The sequence below is a fragment of the Oncorhynchus keta genome, chromosome 34 (assembly GCF_023373465.1).
Source record: "Oncorhynchus keta strain PuntledgeMale-10-30-2019 chromosome 34, Oket_V2, whole genome shotgun sequence".
NCBI classification, from domain to species: domain Eukaryota; kingdom Metazoa; phylum Chordata; class Actinopteri; order Salmoniformes; family Salmonidae; genus Oncorhynchus; species Oncorhynchus keta.
In genome coordinates this window covers 17,502,506-17,522,656 of record NC_068454.1, presented here as the reverse complement: position 1 = coordinate 17,522,656, position 20,151 = coordinate 17,502,506, and the positions used below count along the sequence as shown (strand labels likewise).

At 46.9% G+C, this 20,151-nt stretch overlaps 1 protein-coding gene across 1 annotated transcript in view; it reads left to right on the top strand.

The window, feature by feature from the left end:
* The window catches only part of LOC118366619 (unconventional myosin-XVI-like), a 332,663-nt gene that overhangs the window by 89,067 nt on the left and 223,445 nt on the right, over positions 1-20,151 (top strand). Inside the window, exons 6-7 of the mRNA XM_052493304.1 lie at positions 1,803-1,933; positions 17,224-17,349. Coding sequence (XP_052349264.1) covers positions 1,803-1,933; positions 17,224-17,349 — 257 coding nt within the window. The remainder of the gene's footprint in view (positions 1-1,802; positions 1,934-17,223; positions 17,350-20,151) is intronic.

Here is a 20,151-nt window from a genome sequence, read left to right as displayed (position 1 = left end):
CCACTCTCCTCTCTCCCTTTCTCCACTCTTACTTTCTCCACTCTCCTCTCTCCCTTTCTCCACTCTTACTTTCTCCACTCTCCTCTCGCCCTTTCTCCACTCTTACTTTCTCCACTCTCCACTCTCCCTCTCTTCACTCTTCCTTTCTCCACTCTCCTCTCGCCCTTTCTCCACTCTTACTTTCTCCACTCTCCTCTTTCCCTTTCTCCACTCTTACTTTCTCCAATCTCCACTCTCCCTCTCTTAACTCTTCCTTTCTCCACTCTCCCTCTCCTACTTTCTCCACTTTCCCTCTCCTACTCTCTCCACTCTCCTGCTCTCCCTCAGTCCCACCCTCAGACCCGCCATGCATACTCATGTCTGACAATGTCCAACTGTCAATTGTTCTTACTTTTTTAAGGCACTCGTCATCTTGTCAAGACACTGTTGAAAACTTTCTTTTGCAGACGCCACAGTATAAATGTGACATGAGCTTACAGTACACTTTGATATTCATGTAACTTCCGCTGCCTTCTGATTCTGACCCACTTTACATTTCCCAAAGAGCTACGGTCATCACATCCTGTGAGGTGTGTGTGTGTGTGTGTGTGTGTGTGTGTGTGTGTGTGTGTGTGTGTGTGTGTGTGTGTGTGTGTGTGTGTGTGTGTGCATGCGCGCCGGTGTGCCGGTGTGTGGGGGCCGGTGTGGGTGTGTGTGGGCTTGTGTGTGTGGGCCGGTGTGTGTGTGTGTGGGGGGACCGGTGTGGGTGTGAAGGTTAAGCTCTCCCTCAGGCTGACTGACAGTAGAGTACCTCACTCCAGCGAGGAATGAAGAAGGTCAACAGAGATGGGAGAGAGAACGAGATGAGACAGAGATGGCAAAGAGAAAAAAGGAGAGATGACAGTACAGATGGAGTAGAGACTGAAATACAGAGAGAAAGATCCCCCAAGCTCATCCGTCTTTAGTTACATGACAGATGGGACTGCAGAAGTCACCTCAGATATCACTCTACACGCACGCACGCACGCATGCACACACACACACACACACACACACACACACACACACACACACACACACACACACACACACACACACACACACACACACACACACACACACACACACACACACACACACACACACACACACACACACACACACACACACACACACACACACACACACACACACACTCAGCCCCTCCTGCCTGTGACCTGTCTGGAGTGTCCCTTGCTCCCCCATGCCATCATGGCCCCTCCCCTCATCCCAAACCCCCTATAGCTGCTCTCTATCCCCTCATGCCAATGCCTCTCTCTCCTCTTCCCGCTGTGGCACACTACCATGTTACACTCTAGAAGTCTCTGTTGCCATAGTAACATGACTATGTTATGTATTAAGCTGTAGCTACACTTTGCATGTAGTCCATGATGAAAATATGAGTATATTCAATGGAACTTTGAAATATCCAGGGTAGCAGGGAGCAGGATGTGCCATTTGACAGAGAAGCCTTGAGTGACAGAATGGACACTCTTTCTCATGAATGTCCCAGTCACCTGATTATCTCAACCAATCATTGCTAGGCAAGATTCAGTACTTTCTCAGTGTCTAAACAGCTTTGTGATTTCACATTTTATCAATATTTACAGATTAAGAGTTTGTTATTAAGGCACAAGAAAATTCACTTCCAAAAAGGCATTTCCGCAAAAAAGAGCATTTCCATCCAATGCCTTTTATTTCGTTCTAATGTAAAGGGTCACAGTGTGTGTGTGTGTGCCTGGGGTGTGTGTTTGCTGTACTAAGATGTGTGTGTTGATCTGTAGTTCCAGGTGTAGATGTGCCGTCCATGCACACCATGCGAACGCAGAGGCCCAGCACCATGTTGTCTGATGTTAGACAGCTGGTCTCCAACAGGGGCAGTCTCAACTTACGCAATGATGACGGGGTCACTCTGGTGAGTACCTACCTGATCTCCTCGATTATCTCCCTCTCTCTCTGTCTCTCTTTCTCTCTCTCCCTATTCTCTCTCTCTCTCTCTCTTTCTATGGCTCTCTCTCTCTCTCTCTCTCTCTCTCTCTCTCTCTCTCTCTCTCTCTCTCTCTCTCTCTCTCTCTCTCTCTCTCTATATATATATATATATATGTGTGTGTGTGTGAGACTCTCTCTATGTCTCTCTATGTCTCTCTCTCTTTCTCTCTCTCTCTCTCTGTCACTCAATTCAATTCAATTGACTTTATTGACATGGCAAGTTCATTATCATATCATATTATACATTGTCAAAGTAAACATAAATATATATACAAAAATATATATATTTATATATAAATACATGGTGGGACCAACAGCAATAATAATAGTAGTAGTGGACAATATTAATCAGAACAACAATACATTAAAACAATGGTAGTGGACCAGTGTCAACATGACTGAGAAGAAACATGACCTGGTATGAAAGACAAAACCAAACAAGATGGGAAATATTATTGACATTACATTGCACTTTTCACTGTCTGTCCCTCAGGTTGTGGCAGGAGGACACATATTTGGCTGCACATTTTGGCTTTTCACCCAATAAATATTAGATTTTTTTCTTCATTTTTTGTAGTTTCAAATTCTTTGTATTGAATTATAATTTTGGGAAAGAAATATTCTCTTTGGTCTGAGTATTTGTCACAGTGTAATAGGAAATGCAGCTCTGTCTCTACCTTTCCCCTGGAGCAGAGTGAGCACAGACTGTCCTCTCTGGGCAGCCAGGTTTGTCTGTGACGACCGGTCTCTATAGCCAGACTGTCCTCTCTGGGCAGCCAGGTTTGTCTGTGATGACCGGTCTCTATAGCCAGACTGTCCTCTCTGGGCAGCCAGGTTTGTCTGTGATGACCGGTCTCTATAGCCAGACTGTCCTCTCTGGGCAGCCAGGTTTGTCTGTGACGACCGGTCTCTATAGCCAGACTGTCCTCTCTGGGCAGCCAGGTTTGTCTGTGATGACCGGTCTCTATAGCCAGACTGTCCTCTCTGGGCAGCCAGGTTTGTCTGTGACGACCGGTCTCTATAGCCAGACTGTCCTCTCTGGGCAGCCAGGTTTGTCTGTGACGACCGGTCTCTATAGCCAGACTGTCCTCTCTGGGCAGCCAGGTTTGTCTGTGACGACCGGTCTCTATAGCCAGACTGTCCTCTCTGGGCAGCCAGGTTTGTCTGTGACGACCGGTCTCTATAGCCAGACTGTCCTCTCTGGGCAGCCAGGTTTGTCGGACCGGTCTCTATAGCCAGACTGTCCTCTCTGGGCAGCCAGGTTTGTCTGTGACGACCGGTCTCTATAGCCAGACTGTCCTCTCTGGGCAGCCAGGTTTGTCTGTGACGACCGGTCTCTATAGCCAGACTGTCCCTCTGGGCAGCCAGGTTTGTCTGGTCTCTATAGCCAGACTGTCCTCTCTGGGCAGCCAGGTTTGTCTGTGACGACCGGTCTCTATAGCCAGACTGTCCTCTCTGGGCAGCCAGGTTTGTCTGTGACGACCGGTCTCTATAGCCAGACTGTCCTCTCTGGGCAGCCAGGTTTGTCTGTGATGACTAGTCTCTATAGCCAGACTGTCCTCTCTGGGCAGCCAGGTTTGTCTGTGATGACCAGTCTTTATAACCAGACTGTCCTCTTTGGGCAGCCAGGTTTGTCTGTGATGACCAGTCTTTATAACCAGACTGTGCTCACTGAGTCTCTACCTAGTCAATGTTTTCCCCAGGTTTCTATCAATCACAGTGGTCAGATAGTCTGCCACCAAGTACTGTCTGTTTAGAGCCAAATAGCGTTGAAGTTTACTTAGATTTTTCGTGGTGTCTTTCCAATAGGTGATATATTTATTTTTGTTTTGTGATGATTTGTTTCGGCCAGATTTTGTGAGTGCTGTCCTGAGGCTCTATCGGGTTGGTTTGGGTTTGTGAACTGAGCCTCAGAACAGGCTGAGGGGACTCTTCTCTGGTTTCATCTCTTGACATTGTAGAGCTGTGTGATGGAATGTTTTGGGTCACTTGTTTTTAGATGGGTGTAAAATTTGATGGCTCTTTTTTCTATTCAAATCTGCTCTACATACGTTATTTGGAGTTTTTCTTTGTACTTGCAATACAGTCTTGCAAAACTCTGCATGAAGTATTTCATTTGGATGTTTGTCCCATTTGGTGAATTCATTACTAGAGTTTGGATTCCATTCTTCACTGTCATATAGAGCAATTGGTTCTATAACCGATTGGAACATTTTGAGCCAGATTCTAATTGGAATTTCGATTTTAATGTTCCTTTTAATGGCATAGAATGCTCTTCTTGCTTTGTCTCTCAGCTCATTCACAACCATGTGAAAGCTACCTGTGTTGCTGATATTTAGTCCTAGATATGTGTGGTGTTTGGTGTGTTCTAATAGAACTGTGTCCAAATAGAATTTATATTTGTCATCTTTATTTCCAGACCTTTTTTTGGAATATCATTATATTTGTTTTTTTTAGGTTATTGGTCAGAGCCCAGGTCTGACAGAACCTGTGAATACAATCTAGGTGCTACTGTAACCCCTCTTTAGTGGGAGACAGCAGCACCAGGTCATCTGCGTACAGCAGACACTTGATTTCAGTGTTGTGTAGGGTGATACCAGGTGCTTCCGATTCTTATAATGTTTTATACCACTTTCTATTAGTTTATAAAAAAGACCTTTGTGCCAAATTGAATCAAATGCTTTCTTGAAATCTACAAAACACGAGTACATTTTGCCTTTGTTTTGGTTGACTTGTTTGTCAATTAGAGTGTGGAGGGGGTAAATGTGATCTGTTGTACGATCATTTTTTAGAAATCCAATCTGCTCAGGACGTTGTGTTCGTCAAGGAAATGGTGTAGTCTGCTATTTATAATACTGCAGAGAATTTTCCCTAAGTTGCTGTTAACGCAAATTCCTCTGTAATTATTTGGGTCAAATTTGTCTCCGTTTTTATAGATTGGTGTGATCAATCCCTGGTTCCAAATATCGTGGAAAATACCTGCAGTGAGGATAATGTTGAAGAGTTTGAGTGTAGCCAATTTGAATTTGTGGTCTGTATATTTGATCATTTAATTTAAAATACCCTCAGCACCACAGGCCTTTTTGGGTTGGAGAGTGCATAGTTTTCCCATAATTCCTCTTCTGTAATTGGGGTATCCACAGGATTCTGATAGTCTTTGACTTCTGTTTCAAGGATTTGTAATTTTTCTTGTATATATTTTTTTGTTCTGGGCCCTTTGTTATATTGTTGTAGAAGTTTGCAAAGTGATTTCTCCACAGCCAATTCCTCATGATGAGGTTTGCATAAAGTATTCCAATTCTCCCAGAAGTGGTTTGATTCAATGGTTTCCTCAATTACATCCAGGTGATTTCTAATGTGCTGTTCCTTTTTTGTTCTTAGGGTGTGTTTGTGTTGCTTCAGTGTTTCCCCATATTGAAGGCGTATATTTTTGTTGCAAGGTTCTCTGTGTTTTTGATTGGATATATTTCTCAATGTCTTTCTTAGATGTTTGATATCATTATCAAACCATTTTTAATTTTCTGTTATTTCTGGTTTGCTCTTATGCTTCTTTAGATTAGCCAAGGTGTCAACATTCTAGGTGAATGGATAAGGCGGACTCAGGTGTGAGTAAAAATCTGAGCTTGACTCAAAATAAGCAATGTTCCAACAAGGATAAACATAAATATCCAGAGCAGAAAATGAAACCACTTGACAACGACAATCACGCACAAAACGACAATTACGCTCTGGAAGCCAGAGGGTTAAATAAGGAACAATGATTATGGAATGGAAACCAGGTGTGTACAATGAAGGCAAAACCAAAACGAAAATGAAATATGGATCGGTGGTGACTAGAAAGCTGGTGACGTCGACCGACAAAACTTCCGCAGAAGTCGTGACAGTACCCCCCTTGACGCGTGGCTCTGGGATCCGCGGACCGCTCCTCTGTGTCATACACCTGGGACAGTGTGTCTGCCTTAACGTTCTGGGAGCCTGGTCTGTAGGAAAGGGTGAAAACAAAACGGGGGGGAAACATGGCACACCTTGCCTGGAGAGGGTTCAGTCTCCTCGCCGCCCAGATGTACTCCAGATTGCGGTGGTCAGTCCAAATGAGGAAAGGGTGTCTATCCCCCTCAAGCCAACGGTTTTTATTAAAAAAAAAAAATGTCACCTTTATTTAACCAGATAGGCTAGTTGAGAACAAGTTCTCATTTGCAACTGCGACCTGGCCAAGATAAAGCATAGCAGTGTGAACAGACAACACAGAGTTACACATGGAGTAAACAATTAACAAGTCAATAACACAGTAGAAAAAAAGAGAGTCTATATACATTGTGTGCAAAAGGCATGAGGAGGTAGGCGAATAATTACAATTTTGCAGATTAACACTGGAGTGATAAATGATCAGATGGTCATGTACAGGTAGAGATATTGGTGTGCAAAAGAGCAGAAAAGTAAATAAATAAAAACAGTATGGGAATGAGGTAGGTGATAATGGGTGGGCTATTTACCAATAGACTATGTACAGCTGCAGCGATCGGTTAGCTGCTCAGATAGCAGATGTTTGAAGTTGGTGAGGGAGATAAAAGTCTCCAACTTCAGCGATTTTTGCAATTCGTTCCAGTCACAGGCAGCAGAGTACTGGAACGAAAAGGCGGCCAAATGAGGTGTTGGCTTTAGGGATGATCAGTGAGATACACCTGCTGGAGCGCGTGTTACGGATGGGTGTTGCCATCGTGACCAGTGAACTGAGATAAGGCGGAGCTTTACCTAGCATGGACTTGTAGATGACCTGGAGCCATTGGGTCTGGCGACGAATATGTAGCGAGGGCCAGCCGACTAGAGCATACAAGTCGCAGTGGTGGGTGGTATAAGGTGCTTTAGTGACAAAGCGGATGGCACTGTGATAAACTGCATCCAGTTTGCTGAGTAGAGTGTTGGAAGCAATTTTGTAGATGACATCGCCGAAGTCGAGGATCGGTAGGATAGTCAGTTTTACTAGGGTAAGTTTGGCGGCATGAGTGAAGGAGGCTTTGTTGCGAAATAGAAAGCCGACTCTTGATTTGATTTTCGATTGGAGATGTTTGATATGAGTCTGGAAGGAGAGTTTACAGTCTAGCCAGACACCTAGGTACTTATAGATGTCCACATATTCAAGGTCAGAACCATCCAGGGTGGTGATGCTAGTCGGGCATGCGGGTGCAGGCAGCGATCGGTTGAAAAGCATGCATTTGGTTTTCCTAGCGTTTAAGAGCAGTTGGAGGCCACGGAAGGAGTGTTGTATGGCATTGAAGCTCGTTTGGAGGTTAGATAGCACAGTGTCCAATATCCGGCTCGGAAACCAGATTGCACAGCGGAGAAGGTACGGTGGGATTCGAGATGGTCAGTGACCTGTTTGTTGACTTGGCTTTCGAAGACCTTAGATAGGCAGGGCAGGATGGATATAGGTCTGTAACAGTTTGGGTCCAGGGTGTCTCCCCCTTTGAAGAAGGGGATGACTGCGGCAGCTTTCACAATCCTTGGGGATCTCAGACGAAATGAAAGAGAGGTTGAACAGGCTGGTAATAGGGGTTGCGACAATGGCGGCAGATAGTTTCAGAAATAGAGGGTCCAGATTGTCAAGCCCAGATGATTTGTACGGGTCCAGGTTTTGCAGCTCTTTCAGAACATCTGCTATCTGGATTTGGGTAAAGGAGAACCTGGAGAGGCTTGGGCGAGGAGCTTCGGGGGGGGCGGAGCTGTTGGCCGAGGTTGGAGTAGCCAGGCGGAAGGCATGTCCAGCCGTTGAGAAATGCTTGTTGAAGTTTTTGATAATCATGGATTTATCGGTGGTGACCGTGTTACCTAGCCTCAGTGCAGTGGGCAGCTGGGAGGAGGTGCTCTTGTTCTCCATGGACTTCACAGTGTCCTAGAACTTTTTGGAGTTGGAGCTATACGATGCAAACTTCTGCCTGAAGAAGCTGGCCTTAGCTTTCCTGACTGACTGCATGTATTGGTTCCTGACTTCCCTGAACAGTTGCATATCGCGGGGACTATTCGATGCTATTGCAGTCCGCCACAGCTGGGAGCTGAGGGGGGTCGGTAGCAGGCGGTAACAGTGAGAAACTTATTTCTGGAGAGAGTAATTTTCAAAATTAGTAGTTCGAACTGTTTGGGTATGGACCTGGAAAGTATGACATTACTTTGCAGGCTATCTCTGCAGTAGACTGCAACTCCTCCCCCTTTGGCAGTTCTATCTTGACGGAAGATGTTATAGTTACGTATGGAAATCTCCAAATTTTTGGTGGCCTTCCTGAGCCAGGATTCAGACACGGCAAGGACATCAGGGTTAGCAGAGTGTGCTAAAGCAGTGAGTAAAACAAACTTAGGGAGGAGGCTTCTGATGTTGACATGCATGAAACCAAGGCTTTTTCGATCACAGAAGTCAACAAATAAGGGTGCCTGGGGACATGCAGGGCCTGGGTTTACCTCCACATCACCCGCAGAACAGAGAAGGAGTAGTATGAGGGTGCGGCTAAATGCTATCAAAACTGGTCGCCTAGAGCGTTGGGGACAGAGCAGAGAATAAGAGGAGCAGGTTTCTTTGCATGGTAGAATATATTTACATTTACATTTAAGTCATTTAGCAGACGCTCTTATCCAGAGCGACTTACAAATTGGTGCAAACACCTTATGACAACCAGTGGAACAGCCACTTGCATCTAAATCTTGTTGGGGGGGGGGGGGAGGGGGGAGAAGGATTACTTACCCTTACTTACCCTATCCTAGGTATTCCTTGAAGAGGTGGGGTTTCAGGTGTCTCCGGAAGGTGGTGATTGACTCCGCTGTCCTGGCGTCGTGAGGGAGTTTGTTCCACCATTGGGGGGCCAGAGCAGCGAACAGTTTTGACTGGGCTGAGCGGGAACTGTACTTCCTCAGTGGTAGGGAGGCGAGCAGGCCAGAGGTGGATGAACGCAGTGCCCTTGTTTGGGTGTAGGGCCTGATCAGAGCCTGGAGGTACTGAGGTGCCGTTCCCCTCACAGCTCCATAGGCGAGCACCATGGTCTTGTAGCGGATGCGAGCTTCAACTGGAAGCCAGTGGAGAGAGCGGAGGAGCGGGGTGACGTGAGAGAACTTGGGAAGGTTGAACACCAGACGGGCTGCGGCGTTCTGGATGAGTTGTAGGGGTTTAATGGCACAGGCAGGGAGCCCAGCCAACAGCGAGTTGCAGTAATCAAGACGGGAGATGACAAGTGCCTGGATTAGGACCTGCGCCGCTTCCTGTGTGAGGCAGGGTCGTACTCTGCGGATGTTGTAGAGCATGAACCTACAGGAACGGGACACCGCCTTGATGTTAGTTGAGAACGTCAGGGTGTTGTCCAGGATCACGCCAAGGTTCTTAGCGCTCTGGGAGGAGGACACAATGGAGTTGTCAACCGTGATGGCGAGATCATGGAACGGGCAGTCCTTCCCCGGGAGGAAGAGGAGCTCCGTCTTGCTGAGGTTCAGCTTGAGGTGGTGATCCGTCATCCACACTGATATGTCTGCCAGACATGCAGAGATGCAATTCGCCACCTGGTCATCAGAAGGGGTAAAGGAGAAGATTAATTGTGTGTCGTCTGCATAGCAATGATAGGAGAGACCATGTGAGGTTATGACAGAGCCAAGTGACTTGGTGTATAGCGAGAATAAGAGAGGGCCTAGAACAGAGCCCTGGGGGACACCAGTGGTGAGAGCGCGTGGTGAGGAGACAGATTCTCGCCACGCCACCTGGTAGGAGCGACCTGTCAGGTAGGACGCAATCCAAGCGTGGGCCGCGCCGGAGATGCCCAACTCGGAGAGGGTGGAGAGGAGGATCTGATGGTTCACAGTATCGAAGGCAGCCGATAGGTCTAGAAGGATGAGAGCAGAGGAGAGAGAGTTAGCTTTAGCAGTGCGGAGCGCCTCCGTGATACAGAGAAGAGCAGTCTCAGTTGAATGACTAGTCTTGAAACCTGACTGATTTGGATCAAGAAGGTCATTCTGAGAGAGATAGCGGTAGAGCTGGCCAAGGACGGCACGCTCAAGAGTTTTGGAGAGAAAAGAGAGAAGGGATACTGGTCTGTAGTTGTTGACATCGGAGGGATCGAGTGTAGGTTTTTTCAGAAGGGGGTGCAACTCTCGCTCTCTTGAAGACGGGAGGGACGTAGCCAGCGGTCAGGGATGAGTTGATGAGCGAGGTGAGGTAAGGGAGAAAATGGTCTCCGGAAATGGTCTGGAGAAGAGAGGAGGGGATAGGGTCAAGCGGGCAGGTTGTTGGGCGACCGGCCGTCACAAGACGCGAGATTTCATCTGGAGAGAGAGGGGAGAAAGAGGTCAGAGCACAGGGTAGGGCAGTGTGAGCAGAACCAGCGGTGTCGTTTGACTTAGCAAACGAGGATCGGATGTCGTCGACCTTCTTTTCAAAATGGTTGACGAAGTCACCTGCAGAGAGGGAGGAGGGGGGGGATTCAGGAGGGAGGAGAAGGTGGCAAAGAGCTTCCTAAGTTTAGAGGCAGATGCTTGGAATTTAGAGTGGTAGAAAGTGGCTTTAGCAGCAGAGACAGAGGAGGAAAATGTAGAGAGGAGGGAGTGAAAGGATGCCAGGTCCGCAGGGAGGCGAGTTTTCCTCCATTTCCGCTCGGCTGCCCGGAGCCCTGTTCTGTGAGCTCGCAAGGAGTCGTCGAGCCACGGAGCGGGAGGGGAGGACCGAGCCGGCCTGGAGGATAGGGGACATAGAGAGTCAAAGGATGCAGTAAGGGAGGAGAGGAGGGTTGAGGAGGCAGAATCAGGAGATAGGTTGGAGAAAGTTTGAGCAGAGGGAAGAGATGATAGGATGGAAGAGGAGAGAGTAGCGGGGGAGAGAGAGCGAAGGTTGGGACGGCGCGATACCATCCGAGTAGGGGCAGTGTGGGAAGTGTTGGATGAGAGCGAGAGGGAAAAGGATACAAGGTAGTGGTCGGAGACTTGGAGGGGAGTTGCAATGAGGTTAGTGGAAGAACAGCATCTAGTAAAGATGAGGTCAAGCGTATTGCCTGCCTTGTGAGTAGGGGGGGAAGGTGAGAGGGTGAGGTCAAAAGAGGAGAGGAGTGGAAAGAAGGAGGCAGAGAGGAATGAGTCAAAGGTAGACGTGGGGAGGTTAAAGTCGCCCAGAACTGTGAGAGAGGTGAGCCGTCCTCAGGAAAGGAGCTTATCAAGGCATCAAGCTCATTGATGAACTCTCCGAGGGAACCTGGAGGGCGATAAATGATAAGGATGTTAAGCTTGAAAGGGCTGGTAACTGTGACAGCATGGAATTCAAAGGAGGCAATAGACAGATGGGTAAGGGGAGAAAGAGAGAAAGACCACTTGGGAGAGATGAGGATCCCGGTGCCACCACCCCGCTGACCAGAAGCTCTCGGGGTGTGCGAGAACACGTGGGCGGACGAGGAGAGAGCAGTAGGAGTAGCAGTGTTATCTGTGGTGATCCATGTTTCCGTCAGTGCCAAGAAGTCAAGGGACTGGAGGGAGGCATAGGCTGAGATGAACTCTGCCTTGTTGGCCGCAGATCGGCAGTTCCAGAGGCTACCGGAGACCTGGAACTCCACGTGGGTCGTACGCGCTGGGACCACCAGATTAGGGTGGTCGCGGCCACGCGGTGTGGAGCGTTTGTATGGTCTGTGCAGAGAGGAGAGAACAGGGATAGACAGACACATAGTTGACAGGCTACAGAAAAGGCTACGCTAATGCAAGGAAATTGGAATGACAAGTGGACTACACGTCTCGAATGTTCAGAAAGTTAAGCTTACGTAGCAAGAATCTTATTGACTAAAATGATTAAAATGATACAGTACTGCTAAAGTAGGCTAGCTGGCAGTAGCTGCGTTGTTGGCACTACACTAATCAAGTCGTTCCGTTGAGTGTAATAATTTCTACAGTGCTGCTATTCGGGGCTAGCTGGCTAGCTAGCAGTGTTGTTTACGTTACGTTGAGTTAAAAGAACGACAATAGCTGGCTAGCTAACCTAGGAAATCGGTCTAGACTACACAATTATCTTTGAAACAAAGACGGCTATGTAGCTAGCTATGTAGCTAGCTACGATCAAACAAATCAAACCGTTGTACTGTAATGAAATGAAAATGTGATACTCCCTGACCGGTGATTGAATTCGAATCAGTAAACGTGTGGTGACGTTGGCTAGCTGTTAGCTGTTAGCTGTTGGCTAGCTAGCAGAGTCTCCTACGTTAAGGACGACAAATAGCTGGCTAGCGAACCTCAGTGAATTAAGATAATCACTCCAAGGCTATATATATATTCAGGGCATAATGCGCAGACAGGGGTATGGTGGGGTGCGGGTACAGCGGAGGTAAGCCCAGGCACTGGGTGATGATGAGAGAGGTTGTATCTTTGGACATGCTGGTTGTAATGGGTGAGGTCACCGCATGTGTGGGAGGTGGGTCAAAGGAGGTATCAGGGGTATGAAGAGTGGAACTAGGGGCTCCATTGTGAACTAAAACAATGATAACTAACCTGAACAACAGTATACAAGGCATATTGACATTTGAGAGAGACATACAGTGAGGCATACAGTAATCACAGGTGTTGAATTGGGAAAGCTAGCTAAAACAGTAGGTGAGACAACAACAGCTAATCAGCTAGCACAACAACAGCAGGTAAAATGGCGTTGACTTGGCAACGGGGCCGACAGATAAAACATAAACAAGCAGAATGGAGTACCGTGATTAATGGACAGTCCGGCGTGCATCAGCTATGTAGCCAAGTGATCAGTGTCCAGGGGGCAGCGGTGGGTGGGGCAGGGAAGCTGGACTGGTGAGTGTTATCCAGGTTTTAAAAAACTAACCATGACTAAATAGCGTGTAGCTAGTTAGCTGGTTAGCTTCTGGAGGTTCTTGAGTGTGTTCTAAAAATTAAAAATAATAGCGATTCCATATCACATTGGGCGAGGCAGGTTACCGGAAGGTATAAACAAATTAAAAATCGAAAAGAGATAGAAACTAAATATGGGTCCAGTGAGTGTTTGGGACACGTCGATTCAGACGGTTAGCAGGCCTGTGCTAACAAGCTAACAGTTAGTAGGCCGGGGCTAAACAAGGAAGCAGTTAGCAGACCGGGGCTAAACAAGCTAGCAGTTAGCAGGCCGAATTAGCAAGCAAGGAGATAGCAAGGGCTAGAGAGTTAGCCTTTGGGGGACGTCGCGATGGGGTGAGTCTGTTTATTCCTCTTCATGCGGTGACATCGATAGACCGGTCGTGGGTCCGGGTATTGTAGCCCAGGAGTATGCTACGGTGGTAGCACAGGGGCTCTGGCCGGGCTAGCTTCAAGCTAAGTGGGTGGAAACGCTAGCCAGGAGTAATCATCCAGGAGAGTATTTGGAAGCTGAGGTTTAGCAAAATGTTTTAAAAGATATGCGAAGAAAAATATGTAAAAACTAAAAATAAAACGATATATACAAGGGACACGACACGACAGGTCGTCTTACAGAGCCCCGACAACAGCCAACAGCTCCCGGTCCCCACATCATAGTTTCGCTCCGCCGGGCTGAGCTTCTTCGAAAAGAAAGCACAGGGGCGGAGCTTTAGTGGCGTACCCGAGCGCTGAGACAGCACAGCCCCTATCCCAGCCTCAGACGGTTCCACCTCAACTATGAATGCCAAGGAGGGATCAGAATGAGCCAGCATGGGAGCCGAGGTAAACAGAGCCTTCAGGTGACTAAAAGCCCTGTCCACCAAAACCCCGGATAAACCTCTGGTAATAGTTGGCAAACCCTAAGAACCACTGCACCTCCTTTACCGTGGTTGGAGTCGGCCAATTACACACTGCTGAAATGCAGTCATTCTCCATCTCCACCCCTGACACCGAAAGGCCTAGGAAGGAGACGGACTGTTGGAAGAACAGACATTTCTCAGCCTTGACGTACAGGTCATGCTCCAACAGTTGACCAAGCACCCTGCATACCAGGGACACATGCTCGGCGCGTGTAGCGGAGTATATTAGAATGTCATCTATATACACCACTACACCCTGCCCCTGCAGGTCCCTGAAAATCTCATCTACAAAAGATTGGAAGACTGATGGAGCATTCATCAACCCGTACAGCATGACGAGGTACTCATAGTGCCCAGAAGTGGTGCTAAATGCCGTCTTCCACTCATCTCCCGCCCCGGATACTCACCAGGTTGTAAGCGCTCCTGAGGTCCAATTTTGTGAAGAAGCACGCCCCGTGCAATGACTGTCACCCTGGCTATGAGAGGCAGTGGGTAACTGTACTTTACCGTGATCTGATTTATACCTCGATAGTCAATACACGGACGTAAACCTACATCCTTCTTCTTCACAAAAAAGAAACTTGAGGAGGCAGGTGAAGCCGAATGTATCCATGCCCCAGAGATTTGGTGACATATGTTTCCATAGCCGCCGTCGCCTCCTGTGACAGAGGATACACTTGACTCCTGGGAAGTGCTGCGTCTACCAGGAGATTTATCGCACAATCCCCCCGTCGATGGGGTGGTAATCGAGTTGCCTTCTTTTTACAGAAGGCAAGTGCCAAATTGGCTTATTCGGGGGGAATGTGCATGGTGGAGACCTGGTTTGGACTCTCCACCGTAGTTGCACCCAACAACTACACACCTCCATGAGCACTGACGGGACCATCCCTTGAGAGCCCTCTGTTGCCACGAAATAGTGGGGTCATGAGAGGCCAACCAGGGAAGGCCCAACACAGCAGGAAACAGAGGAGAGTCGATCAGGAAGAGACTAATTTTCTCCTCATGACCCTCCTGCGTTATCATACAGAGTGGAGCTGTGACCTCCCTAATTAGCCCTGACCCCAAAGGACCACTATCTAAGGCATGTACAGGTAAGGGAACATCAACAGGAACAATACGGATGCCTAATCTAAGTGCAAGGGAATGGTCAATGAGTTCCCAGCTGCGCCTGAATCTACTTGCGTCTTATGCTGGGAACGCAGGGAAAACTCAGGAAATTCTATATACAACCACATGTGCGCAACAGGGAGCTCCTGGTGAGTTGGGTGCCTACTCACCTGGGATGAGCCTGCTACTTCGACTCCCTGGGGAACCACCCCAGCACCGACCAGCAGTGTGCCCTCTGTGGCTACAGGTGTTGCAGGGAATGGCCCCCCCTCCGGTCCCCCTCATAGCAGCACCTCCCAGCTCCATCGGCGTTGGATCGGAAGTGCTGGGGGATGTAACTGACGGACCCCGATCCGGACGTCCGCGGGAGGCCAACAGGTTATCCAGTCAGATGGATAGGTCCACCAGCTGGTCAAGGTTAAGGGTGGTGTCCCTGCAGGCTAGCTCCCTACGAACGTCCTCGTGTAAACTACACCTGTAGTGGTCGATCAGGGCCCGCTCATTCCATCCCGCGCCGGCGGCCAGAGTTCGAAAGTCCAGCGCGAAATCTTTTGCGCTCCTCAACCCCTGTCTGAGATGATACAAGTGTTCCTCCGCCGCGCTCCTCATCCCCAGTCTGAGATGATACAAGTGTTCCCCCGCCGCGCTCCTCATCCCCTGTCTGAGATGATACAAGTGTTCCCCCGCCGCGCTCCTCATCCCCTGTCTGAGATGATACAACCGTTCCCCCGCCCCGCTCCTCATCCCCTGTCTGAGATGATACAAGCGTCCCCCCGCCTCGCGGTGAAATCCTCCTAATTGTCCAACGTCAGTCCTTCCCTTCCCCAGATGGCGTTGGCCCATTCCAGTGCTTTACCAGTCAGACAGGAGATGAGGGCGCTCACTCTCTCGCGTCCCAAAGGGGCTGGCTGAACGGTTGCCAGGTAGAGCTCCAGCTGGAGTAGGAACCCCTGGTACCCGGCAGCCGTTCTGTCATTCGCCCCCGGGAGCGAGAGCCGAATCCTACTGGATCCTGGTGAAGGAGGGGTGGACATCGGTGTAGGTTGTTGTGGGAGCTGGGGTGATGATGATGGGGTTGCCAGAAAACCCCTCTCTCCCATCGTTCCATGGTTTGCAGCACGTGATCCATGGCTGTACCAAGACTGTAACATAGTCGCGTGCTGCTGGACGCGCTCCTCCACAGGTAGATGAGGGCTGGGTCCACCTGCTGACTCCATAGTTGTGGTGCGTGATTCTGTCAATGTTCTAGGTGAATGGATAAGGCGGAGTCAGGCGCAGGACACAGGTATGAGTAAAAATCTGAGCTTTACTCAAAATAAGCAACGTTCCAACAACGATAAACTTAAATATCCAGAGCACAAAATCAAACCAGTTGACAATGACAATCACGCACAAAACAAAAGGGGAAACCTGTCTAGGACTGTGGTTCCTCCCCCAAGTTTATGTTCCAAATGGCCAAATGTACACCTTCATTGCTGAAGGGGAATGTTAAGGCTAAAAAGTTGTCCAGGAGAGATTGTATTTTTTGGCTACTAATTGCTTTTTGGTAGATGTCTGTACTCCCATGTAATTTATTGGGCCGTGATGCTTCATGGTTGGGCTCTACTCTTCTCAGATACACTGTGATTTTACTGTGGTCTGAGAGAGGTGTTAGTGGGTCTCTGTCTCTTTCTCTCTTGTTAACATTTGCAAAAAAAGTGAAGTAGATAATTAATAAAAGTGAAATAAACAATAAAAATGAACTTTATTTTTTTAAACGGTATTTAATAGAAGTAGCAAGGCTAAATGTACAGCAAACATTACAGTCACAAAAGTTCCAAAATAATAAAGACATTACAAATGACATGTTATGTGCAAATAGTTGAAGGACAAAAGGGATATTGGTTCTATTTAGAATGGTGTTTGTTCTTCAGTGGTTGACCTTTTCTTGTGGCAACAGGTCAAAAATCTTGCTGCTGTGACGACACACTGTGGTAGTTCACCCATATGGGAGTTTATCAAAATTGGATTTGTTTTTGAATTCTTTGTGTATCTGTGTAATCTGAGGTAAATATGTGAATCTAATATGGTCATACATTTGGCACGAGGTTAGGAAGTGTAGCTCAGTTTTTCTTTCTCTCTCTCTCTCTCTCTCTCTCTCTCTCTCTCTCTCTCTCTCTCTCTCTCTCTCTCTCTCTCTCTCTCTAAATTCAATTCAAGGCGCTTTACTCTCTCTCTCGCTCTCCCTTTATCACACTCTCTTACTCTATATTGATTTATGAATACAGAGGGTTTGTCTGTGTAATGTGTTTATTTAACCATCTCTCTCCTTCTCTCTCTATCACTCTCTCCTTCTCTCTCTATCACTCTATCATTCTCTCTCTAGCTCCACATAGCGTGTGCTAGCGGCTACAGAGAGGTGGTGTCTGTGCTGCTGGAGCACGGGGTGGACCCTCAGCCCTCCGACAACAGCTATTGGACACCTCTCCACCTGGCTGCCAAATATGGACAGGTACTGACTGTCATGGCACTGTACATTCACCTATCCACTCCTGTCAGATCCATGGAGGTGAACAAGAATTTGATTAGTGAATTAACAAATTTCGAAAATGATATTCAGCCTTAATCTTGTATGGGAAGGTGGAATGTTTAACAATTGGCTAGGAATCAATCATTTTTAATGAACAGTTTATAAATCAGTATTTGGTGGCTAGTTTATAGACGGCTATTGTCTGGCTAGTTTATAGACGGCTATTGTCTGGCTAGTTTTTAGACCGCTATTGTCTGGCTAGTTTTTAGACCGCTATTGTCTGGCTAGTTTATAGACCGCTATTGTCTGGCTAGTTTATAGACCGCTATTGTCTGGCTAGTTTATAGACTGCTATTGTCTGTCTAGTTTATAGACTGCTATTGTCTGGCTAGTTTTTAGACCGCTATTGTCTGGCTAGTTTATAGACCGCTATTGTCTGGCTAGTTTATAGACCGCTATTGTCTGTCTAGTTTATAGACTGCTATTGTCTGGCTAGTTTTTAGACCGCTATTGTCTGGCTAGTTTATAGACGGCTATTGTCTGGCTAGTTTATAGACGGCTATTGTCTGGCTAGTTTATAGACCGCTATTGTCTGGCTAGTTTATAGACCGCTATTGTCTGGCTAGTTTAAAAAACAGTATTGACTACTGGTTAGTTCATAGACCAGTATTGACTACAGAATAGTTTATAGACCAGTATTGACTACTGAATAGTTTATAGACCAGTATAGACTACTGGTTAGTTTATAGACCAGTATAGACTACTAGATAGTTTATAGACCAGTATTGACTACTGGTTAGTTTATAGACCAGTATAGACTGCTGGTTAGTTTATAGACCAGTATAGACTACTGGACAGTTTATAGACCAGTATTGACTACTGAATAGTTTATAGACCAGTATAGACTAATGGTTAGTTTATAGACCAGTATAGACTACTGGATAGTTTATAGACCAGTATAGACTACTGGATAGTTTATAGACCAGTATAGACTGCTGGATAGTTTATAGACCAGTATTGACTACTGGATAGTTTATAGGCCAGTATTGACTGCTGAAATAGTTTATAGACCAGTATAGACTACCGGATAGTTTATAGACCAGTATAGACTACCGGATAGTTTATAGACCAGTATAGACTACCGGATAGTTTATAGACCAGTATTGACTACCGGATAGTTTATAGACCAGTATTGACTACCGGATAGTTTATAGACCAGTATTGACTACCGGATAGTTTATAGACCAGTATTGACTACCGGATAGTTTATAGACCAGTATTGACTACCAGATAGTTTATAGACCAGTATTGACTACCGGATAGTTTATAGACCAGTATTGACTCTCGGATAGTTTATAGACCAGTATTGACTCAATTCGGATAGTTTATAGACCAGTATTGACTAAGGGCTTTATTGGCATGGGAAACTCTGTTCATTCCTCTCTAGACTCTCTCTCTCTCTCTCTCTCTCTCTCTCTCTCTCTCTCTCTCTCTCTCTCTCTCTCTCTCTCAAGATAAACAGGTACTTTTGGCCCTATTTATCAGACTGCAGCTCAAAGTGATGGCACGTCAGTGCATGGATTCATTAATGCCTTTTAGATGACTGATTTGATTGTGTTTCTCACAGGGATGAAGATTGATTGTAGGATAGGGATGGGATGATGAGGACGGGGGGTGAGGGGGGGTATGAGGGAAAGGGAAGTGGTCGCGTTAAAATCTTGCTGACACGTTCCATTATTTAATGACATTACTGGGGCTCTATGGTCGGGTGCTGACAAAGAGAATGTCTTCATATTTAGAATGGTTATTTTCCTTCTTTGTTCCTCTATTACCCACAGACCAGGTTTCTTCTCTATAGTGTTTTCCTATAAAGTCTCTCTTCCTTTCTGTTACCTCTCTAGTGCACTATCCATACCTCATCCCTCACACACACACTAGTGTGTTTATAGGCAGGAATGTCAGGTTTTCCTCCCTCAAGGATCGGGGTGAAAGTGTTGGGTAAATAGATCGGGGGACACCAAATGTCCGCTCTAATAAGAAAATCACCCATGCAATGACTTGTGTGTGTGTATGCTAGCCTTTGTTTATGAGTGTATACATACTGTAAGTGCATTTGAGTACATGGTGACAGAGACTTCCTCTGCTGTGCTAAGTCTCCTCAGCACTCCACACCTGATTACAGTCCCTACCCACTTCACTGGAGGCTGGGTCTGGCACTGCATACCAACTAGACACGATAATGAAAGCTCAGCGTTATCATCAACAGGCACATTCAGAGAGCAGGTGACACCCTCATCGCACCGTCTCTGAAACACTTTATATTACAAGTATGTTTATAGGTTAAATAAAATGGTTATGGAATTAGGCTAGGTTAACTAATTAAAAACAAAATATGTAGCCTACAATTAAGTTGCATTCATCTCTTGATTCCACCACTGCTGTCTATTAGTAACTGTACGGAGGTCAGTAATGTGGTGTTCAGTTGTTTATGGGTCACTACTGTTGCAAGTTGCTGTTTGCTTCAGTCACAGCAACGTTAGCTCATACAATCATGCAGTGAACTCAGCGATCCCTGTAACCATAGAACTGGTATTTCACTGACACACATAACAGGCTAATATTTCACTATCCTGCGTAAACAACTCTCCCTCTAAGCCCATGGACGGTAGCCTATTACTGTAGTTAATTAGGCTTATTTTTCTCCTTCGCTAGCTCTCACGTCTCCCTGACCTTTCCCTGATCCTTATCTGACCTTTGATGCCAGACAGGTGGTCATTACAGTGG